The 21,733-nt window shown below is 33.7% G+C and overlaps 3 protein-coding genes across 7 annotated transcripts; 2 read left to right on the top strand and 1 right to left on the bottom strand.

The window, feature by feature from the left end:
• The first annotated feature begins 4,782 nt into the window (after nucleotides 1-4,782).
• On the top strand, nucleotides 4,783-7,123 carry LOC129307149 (histidine kinase CKI1-like). The gene is made up of 5 exons (XM_054948030.1): nucleotides 4,783-4,906; nucleotides 5,172-5,648; nucleotides 5,747-6,122; nucleotides 6,222-6,781; nucleotides 6,885-7,123. Exons 2-5 carry the CDS (start codon nucleotides 5,637-5,639, stop codon nucleotides 6,978-6,980), a joined length of 1,044 nt encoding a protein of 347 aa, XP_054804005.1. The 5' UTR covers nucleotides 4,783-4,906; nucleotides 5,172-5,636; the 3' UTR covers nucleotides 6,981-7,123.
• Nucleotides 7,124-7,160: 37 nt separating this feature from the next.
• LOC129307150 (histidine kinase CKI1-like) lies at nucleotides 7,161-8,425 on the top strand. The gene is made up of 2 exons (XM_054948031.1): nucleotides 7,161-7,943; nucleotides 8,056-8,425. Exons 1-2 carry the CDS (start codon nucleotides 7,554-7,556, stop codon nucleotides 8,113-8,115), a joined length of 450 nt encoding a protein of 149 aa, XP_054804006.1. The 5' UTR covers nucleotides 7,161-7,553; the 3' UTR covers nucleotides 8,116-8,425.
• A 254-nt stretch (nucleotides 8,426-8,679) lies between these two features.
• Nucleotides 8,680-16,936, bottom strand: LOC129304742 (vacuolar protein sorting-associated protein 51 homolog). 5 transcript variants are annotated; one of them, XM_054944509.1, is made up of 20 exons: nucleotides 16,563-16,935; nucleotides 16,191-16,330; nucleotides 15,906-15,960; nucleotides 15,685-15,792; nucleotides 15,343-15,441; nucleotides 15,125-15,202; nucleotides 14,882-14,959; nucleotides 14,225-14,347; nucleotides 13,711-13,811; nucleotides 13,553-13,620; nucleotides 12,590-12,663; nucleotides 12,396-12,462; nucleotides 12,007-12,113; nucleotides 11,604-11,873; nucleotides 11,375-11,491; nucleotides 10,379-10,450; nucleotides 10,237-10,287; nucleotides 9,783-10,010; nucleotides 9,264-9,440; nucleotides 8,680-9,115 (listed from the first exon to the last, which is right to left on the bottom strand). In XM_054944509.1, the coding sequence occupies exons 1-20, from the start codon at nucleotides 16,737-16,739 to the stop codon at nucleotides 9,011-9,013; spliced, it is 2,295 nt and encodes a 764-aa protein (XP_054800484.1). In that variant the 5' UTR covers nucleotides 16,740-16,935; the 3' UTR covers nucleotides 8,680-9,010. The 5 variants fall into 5 exon arrangements, 2 of the variants coding, with proteins under 2 accessions (XP_054800484.1, XP_054800485.1); XM_054944510.1 differs by having other exon boundaries at nucleotides 15,906-15,940; nucleotides 16,563-16,702; XR_008591763.1 differs by lacking the exon at nucleotides 8,680-9,115 and having other exon boundaries at nucleotides 9,302-9,440; nucleotides 9,783-9,967; nucleotides 16,563-16,936.
• Nucleotides 16,937-21,733: the final 4,797 nt, after the last annotated feature.

Below are 21,733 nucleotides of genomic sequence, written 5' to 3' on the forward strand. Positions count from 1 at the left end.
AATAATCGAGGATATATAGAGGTCAAAAAATTTCACTTCCAGGGAACTAAAGTCAGTTTCATCGGCTATAGCAAGGGGCTCAATTCCATCAATTTTAATATTTATAGAGAGAATGAGTTTTAATATACCAAACACTCTAATTTTATAATTTTACTTTCATTTTTCACTTTCCAACTTTCAATTCCTATGCACCAAACAAACATTAAGAAGACAAAAAGTAGAATTCCCAACAAACAAAACCTAGCAGAGTGTGAAGCATGTCGTATGTATACCATACACTGATCTAATACTAATAACGGTCAAGCACATGAATAATTAATTAAAGATTTTAACTGAGATGAAATAAATGTTTACTATACCCAGGCCCCACCCCAGATGCAACTAGAAATTGGATATATATATATATATATATATATAGGGCGGAACCAGCTTTAAAAATCAGAGGGGAATTTTAAAAAAATAAATCTATATTTAATTTTTAAAATTAATTTTATTAGTTAAAATATATTATTGTATTAATTATTATAAGTATAATTACATAAATATTTCAAGAAAATTGAAAAAAAAAAAACACAAGATACCATATATCAAAATAACTAAATATAATATATATTCTTATTAATATATATTCTCTTCAGTCTTGTTTATAAGTCACTCCAAGCATTTTTATCAAAATTAAAAAAAATTTAAACCCCATTAACTTTATTTAAAAATTTAACATATTTTTTACTTTATTCTTATTAAATATACATACTTTAAAAATAAAATACTCTAGTGTTTAATATTAGTCCCAACATTTAATATGAGCAATGATAAAAATAGACACAATATTCATTACAATATCTTATAAATAGAATCAAAATAAGTATTCTCTTCCTGCCTTATGCATAGGACCAAAGAAATACACAAAAAATATATGCATATTGTGTTATATACATAAAATACCTTAATTAAAAAAAAATACATGGTGAGTTTCTTTTTTAGAGAGGTTGCAACTAGCAACAGACGCCACCCTCCTCTTGTATTGTTTGAGGGGCTCATGGCCCCAAAGACCAACATAGGTTCATCCCTATATATATATATATATATATATATATATCAGTGAATTTTATATTTAATATAATTTTTAAGTGACACTATTTTTTTTTACTGTTTTGTGTGACATCTTATAAAATTTAATTTAAGGTTAATGGATTATTTAAAGATAAATTAAATAATTGAGAGTTAACTTGGATTAAAAGATAATGTATAAAAGACTAATGGGTTTATCGAACCCTAATTAAGGCTTAGAATTGGACCTTAGAAGGTATTAAGCCACATTTGAGCCCAATTAAATGGTTAGTGTTTGGAATTTAAAATTTTAATCTTTGACTGCAGCCAAAACTCAATTTTTAAGCCTTTAAAATCATATTCCATCTCAAAAAATTAAAGAATTGAGTGGAAGTCCGAAGGTGAGCGAGGAAAGCTTTGCTAGGGTTTGTTGTGGGCATCGAATTAATTCTATTTGAAGCTTTTAATTGCCTAGGTAAGTGCTGACAACCTCTTCTCTTTCTCTTTTATGCATTTTCATCGTGATTTTTAGGTAGTTCCTTCAAAATCCAAAAATAAGCGGTGAGTTTGCTTAAAATTCTGACTGTAATGAGATTAATGAAAGTTTATTTAAGTGTCTAACATTTGGGTTATAATTCTATCAATATTTTAGGATTTCAAAGTGAGATTTGGAGTAAACCCTAGAGTTGTAGTTGAGCTAGAGAGGTTATGAGGTATTAGTGATGTTAATTAGATTAATAAATGCCTAAGTGAACTAAAGGAACTTAAAAATGAATTTGGTTGTGGGTAGATGATCAAAATGAGATGTTTAGATTTAGGCTTTAATTAGAGTTAATTAAAGATAATTAGCTATTAATGACTATTGATGTGTTTGATTATAGATTGATCATTGTTAGTGCCATTGAACTTCTTGGAGGCTTCATTGGACATTCACGGGTACTCTTGGTTGGTAAACCAACAGTTGAGATAATTGAGAATTTAAGTATAGTATATCATTATGTTTTCATTTACACTTTAAGCATTATTATAGATAGTTTGAAATGAGCTTATGGATGAATATGTTAATTTTAAACTATTACCCAAATGTGAAACACGACTCATTATGATGAAGTATTTAGTGATCATATTTATATAGATGTTATTTAATATTTGAAATATGAATTGGGCTTTGATTGGCTGTGAGTTGATTATATAACGAGCCACTGTAAACTATAATATGATGTAAACTGCGATAAGCATGCAAGTTTTAGAAATTATACTGATGATGAATCACTATGATATGTATGAGTTTAAATTCACATATGTTGATTGAATTATGATCACAATGGGTGGGAGATCACCATAGCATGGTAGAGGGATTATGATAGAAAATACACGTGGTATAGCCTCTACTGAGTTTGCACATAGTGGTTGGCATACTTCATTATTATATGTGCTTAGTATTGCTGACAACCTACGGGTGTGATATGGGTCGAGCATGATGCTCAGTCTCACCAATCCTGGATTAAACGGTATGGGTCGAGCACACCTCGAAATTTAAGGAAAATCTATGGTCCGAAAGTGAGTGTGGGAACCTTCAGCCGGGTGACCCTTCATAGTTAGAGAGAGGGGCTAGTCTGGTCACATGGGCTAGACTTACATGAGATAATAGCCCATGGATTTGGTTAGATGATATAAAGAGTAGTATAAGGCAGTTATATTTGATCATGTAAAACACATTATAAAGATGCATTGTGAATAATGTCGATTTGCCTTATGCGATATTAAACGCTTAATTGTTATGGTTGCCACACTTTAATATGCTTGATTTAATTACTTGATTATTAAGATATTTATCTCACTCCCATAGTTTAATGTTTACAGGCAAGGATCAAGCTAAGAGCAAAGGAGAGGCCTATGAAGCTAGAGACTGAATAATCAATTGTAATATTTTTAGTTTTATCTTTTATGTGTAACTTAAATGCAATATTTTTAGCTAGATGTCTTTCATATTGAATTATGTTTGTTTGAAGTCTACTTGCATTTGTAATCTTAAATATTGAACTTAGTCATTTTTAGACTTTTTTAGCCATAGAAGGGTCCAAACCCCTAATCCAACCATGGTAGTGTGCCAAGATAGTTTAAACAAGTATATCTTGACAAGTTAGATGAGTTTAACATGTCTTGAGTAATTATTTAGCTTAAATGCAAATAATTACATTTTTACTTTTTTACTTTTTTATCATGTGCTTTATGGTGGTTGGGTGGTCAACTCTTGTATTAAGAGTTGTTTAATGATTATAACTATTTGGACAAGTATATTAAAACTTATTGAGTGTGGCTCAAGCTCTTGTATAGGCTAATGGCTTATGGTTTGAGATTTTGACACTTAGTTGATGGTTTAGATATAAAAGTGTGAAATTATGGTTTTAGGTGTTCAAATTCTTCGTCTGATATCGGATTGACATGAAAGCAAAACCATTAGCTAGATTATAAAATGTTTGAGATGTGAGTACTTGAATCACTTCAATTAGAGGTCCGAATCAAAAGTTATACTCGTCAAAAGTTTATGGTTGAGGAGTTATTAAGATAGTTGCTGTCATATCTTTAGCCATGGTTAGAAGATTTTCGGCTGCAACTAAAGGACTTCTTAAGACCATTTGGCTGTAGTCAAGAGAGAATTGGTTGCGGCCAAAAGCTTCACTGGAAGTATTGGCCACGGCTTAATGTTCTCTGGCCACAATCAAGTACCTCTGTTAAGCAAAAATGACTCTTTTTACTTCATTTTGACTTATTTTCAACTCTAATTATTATTCATGCTTTCCAAACACTTTTTACTTCAATTTATAATGGCTAAATGACTTTTTAAATTCAATTTTGAGATTTAATAATTTATAAAATTCTATCTCTACAGGGTTTTCTTACTTAGCTTTTTGAGTTTTTAATACAGTTAAGGTTGATCTTTTTCTTTTCATAACATTTTTATTATTAAATTAGTTATAAATATTAAGATAGCTCAATCTTAAAGTTAAGTATGTGCTATTTATTAAAGTTAAGTATGCGTTAATTATGTATTTAAGAATTTGAGGTCTTACGCTTCGTTCATGATTTGTTTCTTCAACGGCACGTATATTATCTGCAATGTCTATTTTAATTGTAATAACTAATATATAGTTCCAGGTCAAACTATTTGACCGCCTATCAAATTACTGGAATCATCACCGTTGGACCATGTTACTTAAATCTCAAGTTTTATTTATTTACTGTTCTCTTTCTATGAAACCCCTTACAAATCATTAAAATGGAAATGAAACCTAAATCTCTATCCGGTTAAATTATGAAGGTTTCAATAATGAACAGAGATATTGTTCACAGAAGAATCCTGGTTCAAGCAATCCTATTCTATTAAAAAATATAAAATTTATTTTTAAAAAATTAAATGTTAAAAAATAAAAGACATTTTTAATTTTTTAAAATATAATTATTATATTTTTTTAAAATCGCTCATACTAAATAAATTACTTTATATATTTTAAAATAAAATATTCTATTAAATAGGAATAAATATAAATAAATTAAATTAATTTGGAAATAAATAATTATTTTGTTAAAATAAAATTTAATTAAAAATATTTTATATTTTTTAAAGAAAAAAAAGTAAAAAATACAAGCCTTGTTTATTTTCTATTATATTATCCTGGAATTCTTGCCGCCAACTTCCCATTGGAAGCCTGCATCTCCATTCAGTATATACGTATATATGCGGATCGACATAACTTTAAGAATTCTCCACGCCCGCAGCAGAGGCCGATCATCGTAATGATTGAAAAATTCCGACATGAATCTCTGCTCATCTCTTGTCATCCTGATGGCATTGGTTTGTGCCTTTCTTTTTCCCCCACCTGTTTTCAGTTTTTCTGGGTTATTTTACAGCGCAGTATCTCTCTGTATCTCTGTATCTTCTTTGCTTGTCCCCTGTCAAGATACTTGTTTCATTTTCTCACGGAACGCACGAAAAAATTGAAAACTATTCAAGGACTTGTTTTTTAAAATTGAAACCATCTTGCTGAGAAACAGTTCTTTATTTTTTGTACTCCGTGTATTTGATCTTAAAAGCTTAATTGACATCGAATCACGAACAGTTGACGCAGGCATCTGATGCACTGATAGTCTCAGTCTCATTGATACCATGCTGGTATGTTCTGCTTAAACATACCGAGCAGCTCGCGATCATGGATGAGAGCTCACAAGTCAGTCTGTCTGAAACGCAATCTGAAATTGATGGCTTAGCTAACTGTCACGCGCTATGAATTCATCCTCCATCGGAATGGCTCGTCAACACTTAAGCCTGTCTTTGGTTACCAAAGATGGAAAAGCGCACGTGCACGAGATCCAACGGACAAATGTGGCCTGCTCTAATCACATAGTTTCCTTCTTTGGTCAAAAAAAAAAAAAATCACATAGTTTCCTTCCAGTCACTGAACCCAGATGGTAACCCACTAACTAAATGCGGGCCCACTCCTGTCTCGTGCAAGGATAAAGCTATTATTTCCGGTTTCAATATCCTGGGCACTCAGTATTTGCTTTACTGCTCCTCCCTTGATTGGATGGGCGATTCGGTGCGTTATACTTTCTCTGTTTTTTTTAATAACATCCATTCTGGTCTTCTAAATACGTTATAGCCATTCATCATGTTTCATGAAATATGACGTTTCAGGTGCACGCGTCGGCCATCCCGCAAAATGGATTATCGAGCTTTGTTCAAAAGAGTAGAAAGGAGGGATTTAAGCTACTGGTCCCAGTGACAGTGATGATAATTTTTTCATTGTCGAGTTTTCTAATTATAAACGGTGGAGCTGCCATGCGAGAGAAGCGTTGGCTTGCTCCACTGATCAAGCAGATGGAAGCAACTCAACAGGCAGAGAGGAGAAATATGAACAAGAACCTCACCTTAGCTTGTGCCAGCCATGATATTCGTGCCTCTCTCGCCGCCCTTGCTGGTTTGATACAGATGTCGTATCATGAAGCTGTCCCAGGTTCAGAATTGGACACCAATTTAAAGCAAATGGATTCTTGTGCCAGAGACTTACTAGGTAAATTTATCATTGACTGTATTTCTCACCCAGATAATATACAAATTTCCATGGCACGCCAAACATAATGTCTTTGTTTGTTTGTTTTTTTTTTTGTAGGATTGTTGAACTCTATACTTGACGCCAGCAAGATTGAGGCTGGAAAAATGGAATTAGAGGAAGAAGAGTTTGATCTTCCCCAAGTTTTGGAGGATGTAGTTGATTTATTCCATGCTGCGGCTATGAAGAAAGGTGTGGATCTTGTATTGGACCCTTGTGATGCTTCTATTATCAGATGTTCCCGCATGAAAGGTGACACAGGAAAGCTTAAGCGAGTTTTAGTAAATTTGCTAAGCAACGCCGTTAAATTTACTGATGAGGGGCACATAGCAGTTCGAGCATGGGGTCAGAAGTCAATGACCGCTTCTAACCGTCACAGCCTCATGAAGCATTTATCGTGCTCATTTTATAAGGAGAGTGAAAGGCATAGAAACCCAGAAGCTGTGAATGCAATCCATGGGGACCCTAATGTCATGAATTTTGTGTTTGAAGTGGATGATACCGGAAGAGGAATTCCTAAAGAGAAACACAAGTATGTGTTTGAGAATTATGTTCAGGACAAAGAAACTGCCCTCGGACGAGTAGGCACTGGCTTGCGGCTTGGTATCGTGCAATCGTTGGTAGGTAGTAGGTTCCCCCGCTATATACAAGACACTTATCTTATTACTTACATTTAAAATATAACTTCAATGAAATGAATGAATCTATTGTGATTTGTTCTAGGTACATTTGATGCATGGAGATATAGGAATTGTGGAAGAGGACATGGGAGAAAAGGGAACTTGTTTCAAGTTCAATGTACTCTCTTACTGCGTGTGAGAAAGTCACAGGTGGCGATAGCACAAGGGAAGGTATTAACAGGCACCAGCCTCGGGGACAGACTTTTCAAACTCCTAGATCCTGTCCAAGGCCAGGGGGTTCCATGGTTGTTCTTTCCATTCAGTACGAGGAGCGTCGAAGGACATTACAAGACTTCATGGAGAGCTTAGAGATTGAAGTTATGGTCGTGAACCAGTGGGAACATCTGTCTAACACTCTCAAGGAAATCAAGCAAAGGGGGAGCCACTCCGGCGAAAGTTTTCCTGGTCTGAGTTCTGAATCTAGGGCTCGGAATTCTACTGCCAAAGACAACGGAGTCCTTACCAGTAATAAGAATGGGGATACTGCTATGGGTTTTATTCTGATTGTGATTGACGCAAATGCAGGACCATCTGTAGAAGTTTGCAGAATGGTTTCTGACTTCAGAAGAGGCTTTCTCAGTCCTTGTAAGGTTGTGTGGATAAACAAGCCACTCATGCGTGGTGTCAATTACAATGCCCCTGACGAGGACATTTTGATCCAGATGACATAGTCACATTCAAACCATTTCAGGGGACTCGTTTGTTTCAAGTTATGAAGCTTCTTCCTGAATATAGGCAAAGCAGTTCTAGCAAAGTAGAAAGAGAGAGTGATGGACTTCCATTTCAAAGGGTTGAAGAATTCAGGAAGGGAAGTCAGACATCGTCAGGAGATCAATCTTATGGTAGGCACGGAGCAAGAAATTCTCCCGATCATCAAGGTGAAATTCAAGAATGCGTTGACCCGAGCTTCGAAAAAGCCTTGAGGGGCAAGAGAATTTTGCTCGTTGAGGACGACGAATTGCCACGCAAGGTAGCTTCCCATGCTCTGAGACGGCTGGGTGCGATCGTTGAGCAATGCCAGAATGGCAAGCAAGCAGTGACTTTAGTTGATGATTGTCTGGCAAAGGCTATTCCTTATGATTACATATTAATGGACTACGAGGTAACTGTGACTACGATTTTTAATACATCTTTGATTTGATTTGTATGAGGGTGCGTGTGGGCGAGTGTTTTACTGCTTTTGATTATGTATAATATTAATGATGATTGAACAGATGCCCGTGTTCGACGGATTTGAGGCAACAAGGCAGATTAGAAAGGTGGAAAAGGCGTAAGGCGTTCGCATTCCTATCATCGCTTTAAGTGGACATACGTCAGGGAAAGAGACAAGGGCGACCATAGCGGCGGGAATGGAAATGCATTTAGGCAAACCCATTGTCAAGGAGCATTTGTTGGAAGCCATCAGATCCATTCGCAGCAAGAGGGCTACTATGTTTAACCTTCGATATGATCGTTTATTCGTTTAGCATGCATGATAGTTTTTATTTAAGACATATCTACGATTTGTAGTGGCAAAATGTGCAGATATTACAGTGCCTGTGTAGTAATACTGACTACTGACGAGAATAAAATATTATTAAAATATTTTTTGGCCACAAGAATTAAACAGATGTTAAAACAGCCTACTTGGTAATGAGAATAAATTTCAGCGCATTTGTAGTGCTTGATCAAGTTGAAATACAACAGAATAAACCGATTAGGAGGGATATCAGTGCCCAAGATAAAAATTGAACAAAATAGTCAATTACTGTAATTGCTATTGTTTTATTATAATACCAGACGCAGGAATAGAATGAAACAATCAAGTGTTATTACCCCCCCCCCAAAAAAAAAAAGAATGAAACAATCAAGTGATTGTTATTTATTCGAGCCATCCCACCATTATTCACATAAGCATTTCCACCAAAATCATTTCAGGCTTTTAATAAAACCAAACAGCCTTGAGATGTCAAGTCATGCATGGCACACAGGTGGGTGCCCTATATAATTAGTTCCACAAAAGATGAGTACTGGCCAAAACCATAATGTTTAATGAATGGATTACTCCAAACTAATCACACATAAAGGGTGCCACCAGAACTGTGGGAAATGCTGCATGCGTTGTGGATACGAACGATCAAATTGATCACCGGCTCCGCTACTAAATAATGTATAGGACAAGATTTCGGTTTAGCTCTCAAGTTTCTTTGCCAACTTCGATTGTATAAGTTTGTCCAAAATCGGAGGCTCCAGAGGTATTGGATCAAGACACCGCTCTGCAGCAGCAACAATGACCTGTGCCCCCGAGATGCAAAATATATAGATGCAGACACAAAGAGAAGCGAAGAAAGAGTTAGTAATCAGCTCACCACAACAAATTACCGTAAGAAAACAAAATTTCTGCAGAGTGAAGTAGGGAACCAAGTAGGATTATTTTTCCAACCTCATCAAGTAAGAAGTCCATTGCAGCTTCATCTTCAACAGCTTCCCTTAAAGGAGTCCTCAGGAATTGAATATCCAACTGAATTTGCTGAAATCCACTCCGGTTAAAAGTCTGGAGTCGGACAAATTCCTGCAGACTTTTAAGGCACAGTTTAACTATGGTAGTAACAACGGATCCCTGCAGTTTGCAAGCAAACTCTGTATGAGATGGTTTGGAACTGGTTAATTAAAATTTAAAAGGAACACATAATTTTAAATCTCTACACTTTACTCGCGTTTCGCTATTGGTCCCTGCATTTTTTTTAATATTTTAGGTCCCTACACTTTTATTTTTCATTGTTATAGGTCCCTACATTTTGTTCATGGAAAGACCTAAAATAATGAAAAACAAAAGTGTAGGGACCTAAAATATTAAAAAAAAAGTGCAGAGATCAATAATAAAACATGAGCAAAGTGTAGGGGCCCAAAATTATATTTTTCAAAATTTAAATCACCTCAACAACAATTATACAATCAATACCTGTGTATATTCTACTTTAGAGAAAATCTCAACTTTCTGTTTAAATAGTTTTGCTAGATGTGATTCCAAAAGCTGGCTCCTTGCCCTCTGAGCATTTGACCGAACTAATTTATCCTCTAGCAAGGCGTTGCTCCTTGATGAGCTACTACTTCCATTACTCCCAGCCCTATGGTGTTTGCGGGTACCTTGAGGCAAAAGTTGCTTCGCTTCATTGACAATAAATTGCAGCTGGAAACGAATATATAAGAAATAAAATTAAAGATAACTTACTTTGCTTCGACTTCAATTAATTACTGCAGTCAAATTTATCCAATACAGGTTTATTAAATGTTTGTGCTGATATGTTTCAGATGATGACAAATGACAAGTATTAAAGTACAATTCTCGAAAATATAGTGACTAGAAAGACGTCAATAATGGAATAAATAATTGAAAAAAATACAGATGTACCAACCTCTTGAAGAAATAAATCCACAAACATATGAACTTCTCTAGGCTCCTTATGCTGTGCAAAGCACAGAAACACTTTGTCAAGTTCTTCTAAAATCTAAGCACTTAGAATTCATGTTTGAAACAAAGGCATGAACCAAACTGACCTTCACCCAATTAGGTGTGGTAAACCGCTTCTTCAAGAGAAGTGAAATTCTCAGAGTTCTCATATTTATGTACTGAAAAGAATAAATGATCAAAGTCATAAAAAAAGGTAGAACGGGTGAAAAAAGACAAATCAATCAGAACTTCCCTGAACTCAGGACAACATTTAACCTCCCAAGAAACACCAGCCAGCTTCTTCCATGAAAAAGTGGCAGCTGGACAGCAAAGATATGCAGGAGACTGTTTCCCAGCTTGTTGCACACAAAGCACTCATTTTAGGAGAAAGCTAACTTGTAGATATTAACACGTCCAATGCCATAAGGGTATGTTTGGTAGAAATGAAAACGGATGGGATGAAAACACGTAGCCTTCTCTAAGAATTGAAAAGTTAAGCGGAATGAGGTAACAATTACCTCTCAAACGCTCACATTTTATTCACCATCCTATGGGGATATTGGTAATGGAGGGAGCAGCTTACTTTGATTTTAGAAGGCAGTGCAATTTACTGTTTCATCTTTCTAACTAAATAAAAAAGATCTCAAAAGGGTTATATTTGTGTTTTAAGTATTTTCCCCCTTATATTTCTCTTTAACTGTCCAAACTGCAGAAGTTTAATTTTTTTTTTCCCATACCATCATTCCTTTTCCATCCCGTACCTTCATTTTCTATTCCATCCCCTCCACTCTGAAACTTGCATAAAATCTAAAAACTATCCTTGGACTTCTGCAACTGTGGCATTTGGTATCTTTAAAAATACTTCAAGACTCAAACATTATTTTGAGTCAAATTCACTATTCACACAGACACTGCCAAAACCAAATGGCTGTTCATATTTATTATCTTCTGTTCATGGGAAAGAAACATACAAACGGCAAAAACATGGGAAAGAAAAATTTAACAAAAAAAATTATTGAAACCAAGAAAACAAGGATGATTCACGCAAGTGATCTGTGCAAATTGGAGGCCTATTGAATGAAAATATGAAATTAAAACTATACCAGGTGCAGGAATTTTTCACCAGCCGATTGAAACTTTTGACAAATTTCTCCAGGAATAAATGCTGGTCCATACACAAGGCCTCTAACACCACAACCAGAAAAGCAAACTTCTAATTCCTGAAAAATACAAGGATTTGTATTTCATACTCCTGAGGTTATGGGAGTTAAATTAACCATATATTGCTGTCTTTTCAGGAATCTAATCTAAGCTCATCAGGTGAATTCTTGCCTCGGTAATTTTTGCAATAGCAGTTTGTCCAATAAAAGCAGAAAGTTGTGCTAGCACTAGGACAAGACCAGCGAAAGCTTTGTCACCTTGAGCTCCCTGAGTCAAACTATGATCTGGAATGGCTGAAGAATTATTGCTTTCTGAAAATAAATGGAACTGATCCTCAAGTTGCCTGAAAAAGTCTAGAAATCCTTCTTTAACCAAATCAATAATTAACTCCCTTAGTCTAACCAAAAGGCCTGAGTCATCATCTAGAACTTTGCAGAACTCCTGGAATGGTCCATCCCCAAAAAGCAAAAACAAGAAGCAAAATATGTGAATAAATAAATTATAAGAAAACCTAATTATGGAATTTTATGCACATAAGCAAACTATATCCAGCTGAGCAAACAAATGTGCGTACAAATAAGATATTCCTGCTGCCTTCAAGAACAGCTTTTGAGCTACCATCTAAAGCATCTTCCAGAGAGTACTCTGCTCCATCTTTTTTCAGAACCTTCAAGAGGAAATCTACCAAACAGAAAACTCAGATTTTGATCAAATGCATTTTTCCACTAATGGGAATCAGGTGAACATGAACAAAATATTAACCATCTGTCTAGATAAGATTAGAGTCCCTAACAATTTAATGATTTTTATATCGTTTCATTGATTGTTTCACAAACAGTCACCTTGTTACAAACTGATTCTAAGTTCATTTTCTTCCTTTTCTTATGTGATAAGGTTGATATTCAAAATATGATGCCATAACTAGAATTCACAAGCCTTTTGCAAAGATAGTTATGAAGTAACCTGAGACGTCTTGCAGAAGATGAGAAAATGTGCTGCTAACATACAACTTCATGGAAACTTTGGCAGCCTGGAAATAAAGGGTTAATCACTGAAATCAGTCATGGAGATATGAACTTAATAAGGATTATTTTCTGAAGAAAAACAGGGAGAAGGGCTGTAGGCATAAATAGGATTTCAGCCGGTAGTAGTATGACCTCAAGAGAATAGTTAGAGAGATCTGCCTCCTGTAAGACTTTATCCATCTGGAGCATGTCGTTCCAAATAACTCCTGTGTTCAGATTAAGCGTCGTACGTACTTTAAAGAAATCATCAAAGCATGAAAAGCTAATGGTATCCAAAATTAAACAGTACCGAGTTAAAGTAGCATGTACACAAATTGATATTTTCGAAAATGGCCAATGGGTAGATTTTAGAAGAACCAATTGAAATAATAGATTGATTCCATGTTATTAAAAAAAAAAAAACTAAATTAAACTTTTCTCCACGCCATGACAATTTCACGTGAGAAGATCTCCGTGTTTGAAATAGCACTTTGCTGTAAAGACCAAAAAAAAAAAAGAAAGAAAGAAAGAAAAGAAAAGAAAAGAAATAGAACTTTGCTAAATCATTGCAGGATTATTAAAGCAGGTGAAAATATTAACTTTTGAGAATATTGCAGGAAATAACATTTATATTAGCAAGAAAATAGGGATTTCAAAGTATTCCGTTGAAGGCATTGTCTCAATCATCTAATACAATTTTGCATAAAAGAAGTACAACAGTTTAAATCAATGGTTATAAAAACCTACCATGTATCTGAAAATAAAACTTTCTTTAAATTAGTTTAAATATAAAATTGGAGACAAAAGTCTTTATATTAATATAAAAATTTAAATATGAGAAAAAACAATTGTAATCATTCACATGAAAGCTAATACAAGATCGCAAACATAGTTGATTCATACTCAAGGTAGGGGTCAAGATATAAGTTGCCAGGTTTAAAAACCAAGTGAAATAATCACCCTCTGCCTTGATAGTTGGGAGGGGGAAGCCAATAGAAGGTTTGTCTCTGTTTCTGTTGTATATTGTAGTCTATATGGTCTTTTGTGATTAATGATAGTTACACATATTCATTAAAAAATATCAAGTGAATTGAAAAGGGGAAAAAAAAAACTTACGAAGAACCCCAAGTAAATCTGCTGCACAAATCCGTTTCTTTACATATTCTTCAGCAATTAAGAAGTGCCTAAAAGAATTAAAAAGGTGGGTAAAAGCACGTTTGACTTCATAGAGTGAGTAGATAGAGACACTAAGTTTGATGAATGAAGATGCTAACTTGGTAAGCAGGTCTTGAGCAAGTATCACCAATTGCTTTTCTGAATCAGGAAATATTACTTGAAAAGCACGAATGGCCTCCACAAATTCATGAATGGGAGCCTATGATAGGAAATCCAAACAAATGGTTTTGGTTCATCAGTTTCATACGTCAGGATCGCTGATACTTAATAAAACACTGAAAGTAAAATTACAGCATCGCACAATAAGACCAAAATTTTGAATTGAATTGCAACAGACATCTTTTGAATAAATATTTTATTCATCATTTGACATCTTAATAATGGATACTGGAGCAACTACCAGTATCATATTTATTTTTGCCACAAAAACCCATAGTTGTTTTTAACCTATCTCTTGCCCTTGTCACATGTTTATTATAAATCCATCTTGTGCTCCTTTCCTCATGCATGCATCACCTAACATAGCTTTCCCCTATTTACCTTGATCAGTACCTATTTCTCGCTTTAACTTCTGTTCTAAGACGCACGTGATTTTACACTAGTTTGTCTTACCTCATGAGCTGAGGAAAAGGGTAAAGGATCCCAAGAAGCATTATTTGTTTCTTCAGGTTTCAGCTCAATGTCTGCAAGTGATTGTTCCAATTTACAAAGTAATTTTACCTTCAAGTCTTCCACCTGCCAGTATATAGAAAAACTGATCATCATGCTCCCTCCGAACCACAATATAAGGCATCTTCTAAAAGCCTTGTCTGATCCAAAATATAAAGCATTAGATAACTTTTATAATTGTTTTTTCAACTATATCCCTACTTCATTTATTACTCGTTTTGGGGGGAAAATGATGCATTGAAATTTTAATTATTATTATCAAAGCACTTATATAGAGTATCTAATAAGAGTAAAAATGAAAATATGTAAATTTTTTTAAGAGATTAAGGTTTCAACAAACATTTTTTTAGAACCGTAAATTAGTACTAATGCCCTATATTTTGGTCCAGAGGGAGTATGATCTTAAGTCATACAGAATAACACTTCATGCAATTTAATTACTTTATTGATATGGATGATCTTCCAAACTGTCCAGAAAATACAGGCACCAAATGTATTTCATAGAAGATGAACATTTTTTTACCTTTTAACAGTAAATTTTCAGAATAAAAATAAAGTAATATGAAATGTAATTCTGAGATAAATTAAATCAGTACAAACTGGAAAATTCAACTGCTTAAGGAGCACTGCAGCTTCAGCTCTTGCTTGCATTGACTCACAATCTGAAAATAGCTTTCCCTGGTTAAAAAAAATGTAATCAACTCATGATAACAAGCTTCTCAGATATAATATGAATACTAGCTATTTAGATGGCAGGGTATCAGAGCTTTCAAAAGCACTGCAAATCATAAACTTGTAATAAATAGCAAGCAGATACGAACGGTTGATTATGATAATGAATACCTGTAAGTTTTTTACAATGATAGATATTGCTTCTTCACAGGCTCTCCTACAATCCTGAAATGATGTGTCCCCATAAACCTGACAAAGAACAAGATGGGAGAGTTAACTCTCATGGGCTATAGATTCATTGCATTATATAAAAATAATATATATGCTAAATGTAAAAGAAAACTAGCTAAGGGATTGACTTGATAAGAACAGTTTCTTCCAAACACAACCTTAAAAATTGGCATTGCTCCGTTGTAAAACCTGACTGCATCTGCGTAGGCCTCTGATTTAATGCACTTTCTAAGTCTGTCAGGTAGATCATATATGAACTGCTTTTTCACAAGCATAAAAAGTGCGTGCGTTAAATGGCAGCCAAAATATCAAGAGTTAGATTTATCTGGCATGATAAAAATGCAGACTAGCTATGTCAAAAACATAAACAGTAATCATCATCGCTGTTGGCTCCATTAGGCAAAAAGACTACGACTTGTATCACTGGATGATAACCAAAAACAAAAATTTTGGGGTGATCAATGATTTCCCGCAGTGGCATATTGTCAATGCTTTAATACCTGAACTTTACGAAGGAGATTGCACGTGAGATGCAGTTTCTCAATATGCTCCCTCTTCTCAAATAGGGAAGTGTTGACACTGTCACTTCTTGACTGTACAGATAATATCTGCATTGAAGGGCAGAGGGACGTGAATTCCTATCAAACTTATTATTACTTTTTCTAAGCTTATGGAACACATAAATTTCAACAAGTACTTGATGAATTAGTGCCAAGCTTACCTTCTCACGAAGATGTTCCATATTTGCCTCCATCCCTGAAATGTTACTTTTCATCCTGTAAGTCAGGTATATTTTATCATACTTCGTACTTTAAGGTAAGGAGACGAATGCGCTACCCTCTAAGGCGAATATCCATTAGAAACAAAACAGGATGAACATAAAGATTAGACGAGATTTCTATGAGTATTTTCACAGCAGTGTGCCAGCTCGCAAGCTGAAAATGTGATGTTATGTTAAAAAAAGCTTGCTGACAATACCGAAGGGAGAAAACTAATAGAAATATACCTCTTAATGGCATCTGTAGCGCTGATGAATTTATTATAATTCTCGTAGACTAGCATTTGCAAATCAGTGTCAAGATTCTTTATTTCAGCGGCCAAGTCAACATGCCTCTGGAGTAGTCCTTCCAAATTCGTCTTGTGTGCCTTCATAATTTATAGATACACGCATAAGAAATTCGATTCTCTGTTTGTTTTCAAAATTCAAACTAGTCTTCCACAGCGAAAGTAGTAGTTTCAATATAAACATGGTGTTATGCGCCTAGTACACTTCTTGGCAGTCTTATTCACTTTCTTCCTCAGCCTCGTATTGGAAAGAATGGCATCAAAGTCTATCTCAAACTACGAACAAGGGTGATTCATTTTGAACGAGAATTACCAGGAGATTCATGTATTCATCAGGATTGAAGGAGGTGGAGTTAATGTCGTCAAGCGAAGCGTATTTGGAGATGTTCCTGGAGTTGGGCGACATTGAAGGGCCTGGAGAGTAGAAACTGGACAGGAGGTCTCTCATTCTTTTTGCTTTATCATCCAGTGGCACTTCGTCTGCCCCCATTTCTGTTTCTTTGTGTTTTTTCCCGGTCTCTTGCTAGCAAATACTCCTCCGATCCGTTCAGTTAATTAGAGAAGATGAGCTTTGATTTATGGCGAGTGAAGCCCCTCCGTGCCGGACTGGAACTTTTCGCCCCCTTGCCAGTACGTAAGGATCAGGGGATGATCTCGTCAAAGTAACGCATTAAACTGTAACGAAGAAGTGGCCCAAGCAAAGAAAAAGTTAAAAAAAACAAAAATTCGCAAATCATCGAATATTAGAGTTGGCTTCCCTCCCTCCGCACCTCCGCTGAGGAATTTGAACCGATCCAAATTTAATATTTCGTAAATTTAAAAATATAAAATATTTTTAATTATCATCCTTTAATAAAATAATTATTTATTTTTAAATTAATTTTATTTTTTATATTTACCTCTATTAAATATTCTATAATAAATATAAAATTATTATCAATAGAGACACTTTTAAAAAAAAAATAATGATTGCACTTTAAAAGATTAAAATTGTTTTATATTTTTTAACATCCAATCCCTCAAAAAATGTCTTATATTTTTAAATGGGGGGAGTATTTTTTATTTTAAATTTTTTAAAATAAATAAATTATATAAATTTTAAAAAAATTTAGTAAATTTGACAGTTGAAATTTAAATTAAATGGTCCTTTGACCATAAAAAATTAAATGGTCCATCTTCAATATCAAATATTTTATAAATTTAATTTTTAAATATATTTAATATAAAAAATTTTAATAAATTTGTTTACCTGTTTGTACAGTCTAAATTTAATATAAATGGTCAATATTTAATATCAAATATTTTATAAATTAACTTTTCAAATATATTTTGAACAATATTGGCTCAATATTTATGAATTAAAATAGACTGTTCACATTAAATCTACGTTATAGCACGCAACCTATTGGTCCTGATCGACTTCACTGTTATTAGTCCATTCTTTATTTTCCTCAATTGTTATTGGTCAGTTCCCAGTAATTCCTTTTTTAAATTTAATTTAATTTAAATTTAAATTTAAATACTTTACATAGCTCGTAGCCCACACATAATTGGTCCTAACTTCATTGTTGTTAGTCCATTCTTTATTTTCCTTAGTTGTGATTGGTCAGTTCCCATTAATGAATGTCATTAATGGGAACTGACCAATCACAACTAAGGAAAATAAAGAGTGGACCAATAAGAATGAAGCCAATCAAGTGCGTGCTACGAGTTATGTCTAATAGAGCTGACAGTTGATGAGATAACGTGATTTATGCGTTCAGAAACTTATGGCATATTGTGTCCACACCGTATAGGAGCACTCCCTCATCTATTTTATTTCCCAGGAAGCGTCGTGGCTTTCTTTGTTGATGCATTTTTCATTTCAAATTCCCACTTGTCTTTTTTCCTCCCTAGGAACAGAAGCGTCGTGGTTTTCTCTAACATGCCTATCTACATCTGCAATAAATCAAGGCATTGCTTTCCCATGCACTGTTCGATATAGTCCTCAAAAACAAAGATAAGTTTGTTTAACCTGTTTTCCTTTCTTCATTTCTCAATTAGTCATCCTCTTCTTCCTATGCTATCTTTGAAGGTGATACTCTCATTTATTTTTCATGCAATATGGCGCATAAAGATTAAGTATCTCTCTTTACGTCTTTGTGGGCAATGTTAAGTCGGTGGCGGTGGGTGAGAACTTTGAGAGTTTCAGCGATACCAGTGACTTTTGTCTCCTTGAAGTGTTGAACCTTATGGCCTTGCCCTCTCCCAAAATCCAATGAGATTATTTGAATTTTTTCACCACAAAGTATCGGCTTGACAGGTGCTGCTTTGTGTTAATTGCAGATGGACCGATGACGTTGGCCGTAGCGTACGAAGTCACCTGAGAACAGTCCTGTGAAACTGAGAATTCAGGGTCAATATCATCTCATTCAAAACGATTCTCTGATGGTCAAGTTGGATGGTGGCATGACTCCGTTCTGCCCGTCTCTATAAATAGTTTATCTTCCTCCTTGTTTGGCATTTTCGTGAAAGGAAAAACTAATTTCAAGTAGCTCTCTATGCCCGGTGTCATAAGTTTTCTTGACCACAGTCATTTTTTAAAGCATGTAAGGCTTTTAGTATCGTAGATAATCGTTGAAGTTTGATGTCTCCAATTGTTCAAGTTATTTTGACGTTGGAAAAAATATGACGGAATCTGGTGCTTTTGCTATTTTTTCTAAGGTATATCCAACCCAAACTACTCCATCACTAGAAGCCACGTCTAAAGCTGCACCATTGAAGAAGTTAGTGATGCGAATATTCTAACAGAAAAATTATCTGCTTCTCTTCAAAAACGTCAGGGCCGAAGAAGACCTGATGTAGCACCTGTTAAAGTTGCTGAAGAAGCAGTCTCAGGTACTGTTTCTTGGACCTTCTTTTGATGCCACTTTAAGTAATGCCACCTCATTATGTTTTTTTGTTTTTTTGGGTGAACTGCCACCTCATTATGTTTATCACCACGTCAATTTGAGATTCATCCAAATCACAACTCAAGAGTAAACCCCTAAAGGATGGTGCTATTAGGAGAACATGAACAAAACTTACAATGGGAACAGGTACTGAAAATCATAATCAACTTCAAAACATTAAAGTTAAATCTTCTGTATCAATTTGTTCTGATCTTCACCTTAGACTTGAGGATGTGGAACATCCTAATTTTTACACCCAGAATTTAAATGACATTAGAATATCATTTATTAGTTAAACTGAGGGTTAGAGTAATTGAATTTATGTTGTCCAAAGTATAAAGGCACATAGGATTATGATTTAATGAAATATAATATAAAATTGAAAAAAATCCTTATCAAGATAAATTGATTATAATTATTTCTTAAAGCATCTAATTATTATTTTATGAAAAAGTACAAAATTGAAAATAGTACATATTTATTAATATTGTTGAATTTAATGTGATTATTTTATGATAATTGAAATTTAGCAAATAATTATATGAGGAAATAAAAATTTATCCCAGAAAAGTTAATTTTAACAATATAGTATGGAGTCATGATATTTAAAAAAATAAAAAAATAGTAAAACTTGAATGAGATTAAATAAATTATACAAATTGCTTCTCACTTAAGGGATTAAACTATTTATATATTATGAAAATTTTATTTAAGCAAAATATCTCAACTTAACTTAATCCTTTAAATTTTTTGAGAGAGTCTAATAAATATACATATTGGTTAGAATTTAAAAGAAAGATAAAGAAAAGAAAATAAATGAGGTAAAGTCTTACAAGCAAAATACATGATCTTTTCGTTAAAAAATGTAAGAAATTTTTTGAGGAGTTGGATGTTAAAAAAATATAATACATTTTTAATCTTTCGAGATGTAATTATTGACTTTTTTTAAAAGTACCCCTATTAATAAATGACTTTATATTTATTATAAAATATTTAATAAAAATAAATATAAAAAATAAGATTAGTTTAAAAATAAATAATTAATTTATTAAAAATAAAATTTAATTAAAAAATTTTATATTTTTTAATTGAAAGAGTTTATAAATACATAAAAAAATAGAGAGAGAGAGAGAGAGAGAGAGAGTCCGATTTTTTTTATTTTTTATTTTTTTTTTTATCATGTGTCGTGTGGGACACATGTGCTTTGACCTAAATACAGTAGCCATCAGGTGGCATCATTTCCTTCCCCTCAAACGCCATTTCCGGCGTCCAGGGAAGTCAAGAAGAAACAGAGCATGGCGCATGGGCGAGAGGGAGTGGTTTTGAAAACTAAGCTCCATTATAAAATATTTTAGGTATCACTTTAAGTTTTTTAAGATTAAATAAATTTTTTAAATATTTTTTAAGTATATTTTTCTATTTTATTTTAAAATTCTTGACAGTGAAATATTTAAAATTTTCTATTATTTTGAATTTTTGGTTGTTTTGATAATGGAGGAAGTTTTGGCTATCATTGATGGATAAATTAGAGTTGTTAGGAGTATATTTTTGTTACTAGGACAGTAGGTATGAATTATGTGGATATTTTATCCAAATTTTTGTTGATTTAAGCAAATCTTGAAAATGAGTAATGTGAGGATTATATTATGTTAGTGATTAATGGATTTAGTTTAACTCATTAAAATCTAATAAATTTAATAGAACTATTAGATAATAAGAATATCTACTAAATTAAATTTTGGGATTTTTATGAAAATTGTTAGCTCGGAAAATGGTGATTTAACTAAGGGTTGATGATTTTGGGTTATCTTATTGTAGATTAATTTCTTTTAGGCTCTTGAAGCATTTGAGAGCTTGGAATCGTATTGAATTCATGAGTTCTCCTTTTGAGTAACTCAAGAAGTGAAGGTAATTAGGAGCCTAAATTTTCTCATATGCATCTTTTAAATATTTTTGGTGTTGTAAAAATTATGAAATGAATGTAGATGCAATTTTGATATTTTTAAAAAATGTATAAAGTGGCTATAAATTAATTTGTTGAATAATGTGGGTGAAACAAGTACGTTATGCTTTATTGTAAATTATGAAAATGATTGAAAACTATTTGAATATGAATCGTGAAGTATGCATATATAGATAAAATTAAGCATGTAGATTAAAAATTATAATTTTCCTGGCATGTGAAATTGCATTGTGGTGCATAATTGAAATTATGATACACCATGGCATAATTGAGAATTGAAATGGGTGGAAGTTCACCCTAATTGGAAGATTATTATATTGTAAGTCCATGTGACATGGACAACATTTGGGTAGCTCTCAACATTGGATAGCTGAGACACTGACTCCAACAAGAGTTTGGTGTGGTTCTGACTTAATCAATAATACTCACTTTGAAAGTAAGTATATGTTATTGGCAATAATTATAACACCTTGCCAGAATTCAATTGGCAAGGGAGTCCATGGTCCAAATTAGGGAGCGGTAATTTTTGGCCGGATTACCCCTCTAATATTAAAGAGCATGGGCTAGTAAGATCACATGAATCGGTCCTGT

Source organism: Prosopis cineraria, unplaced genomic scaffold, assembly GCF_029017545.1.
Source record: "Prosopis cineraria cultivar Desert tree isolate PC_DT_omini unplaced genomic scaffold, ASM2901754v1 PC3, whole genome shotgun sequence".
NCBI classification, from domain to species: domain Eukaryota; kingdom Viridiplantae; phylum Streptophyta; class Magnoliopsida; order Fabales; family Fabaceae; genus Prosopis; species Prosopis cineraria.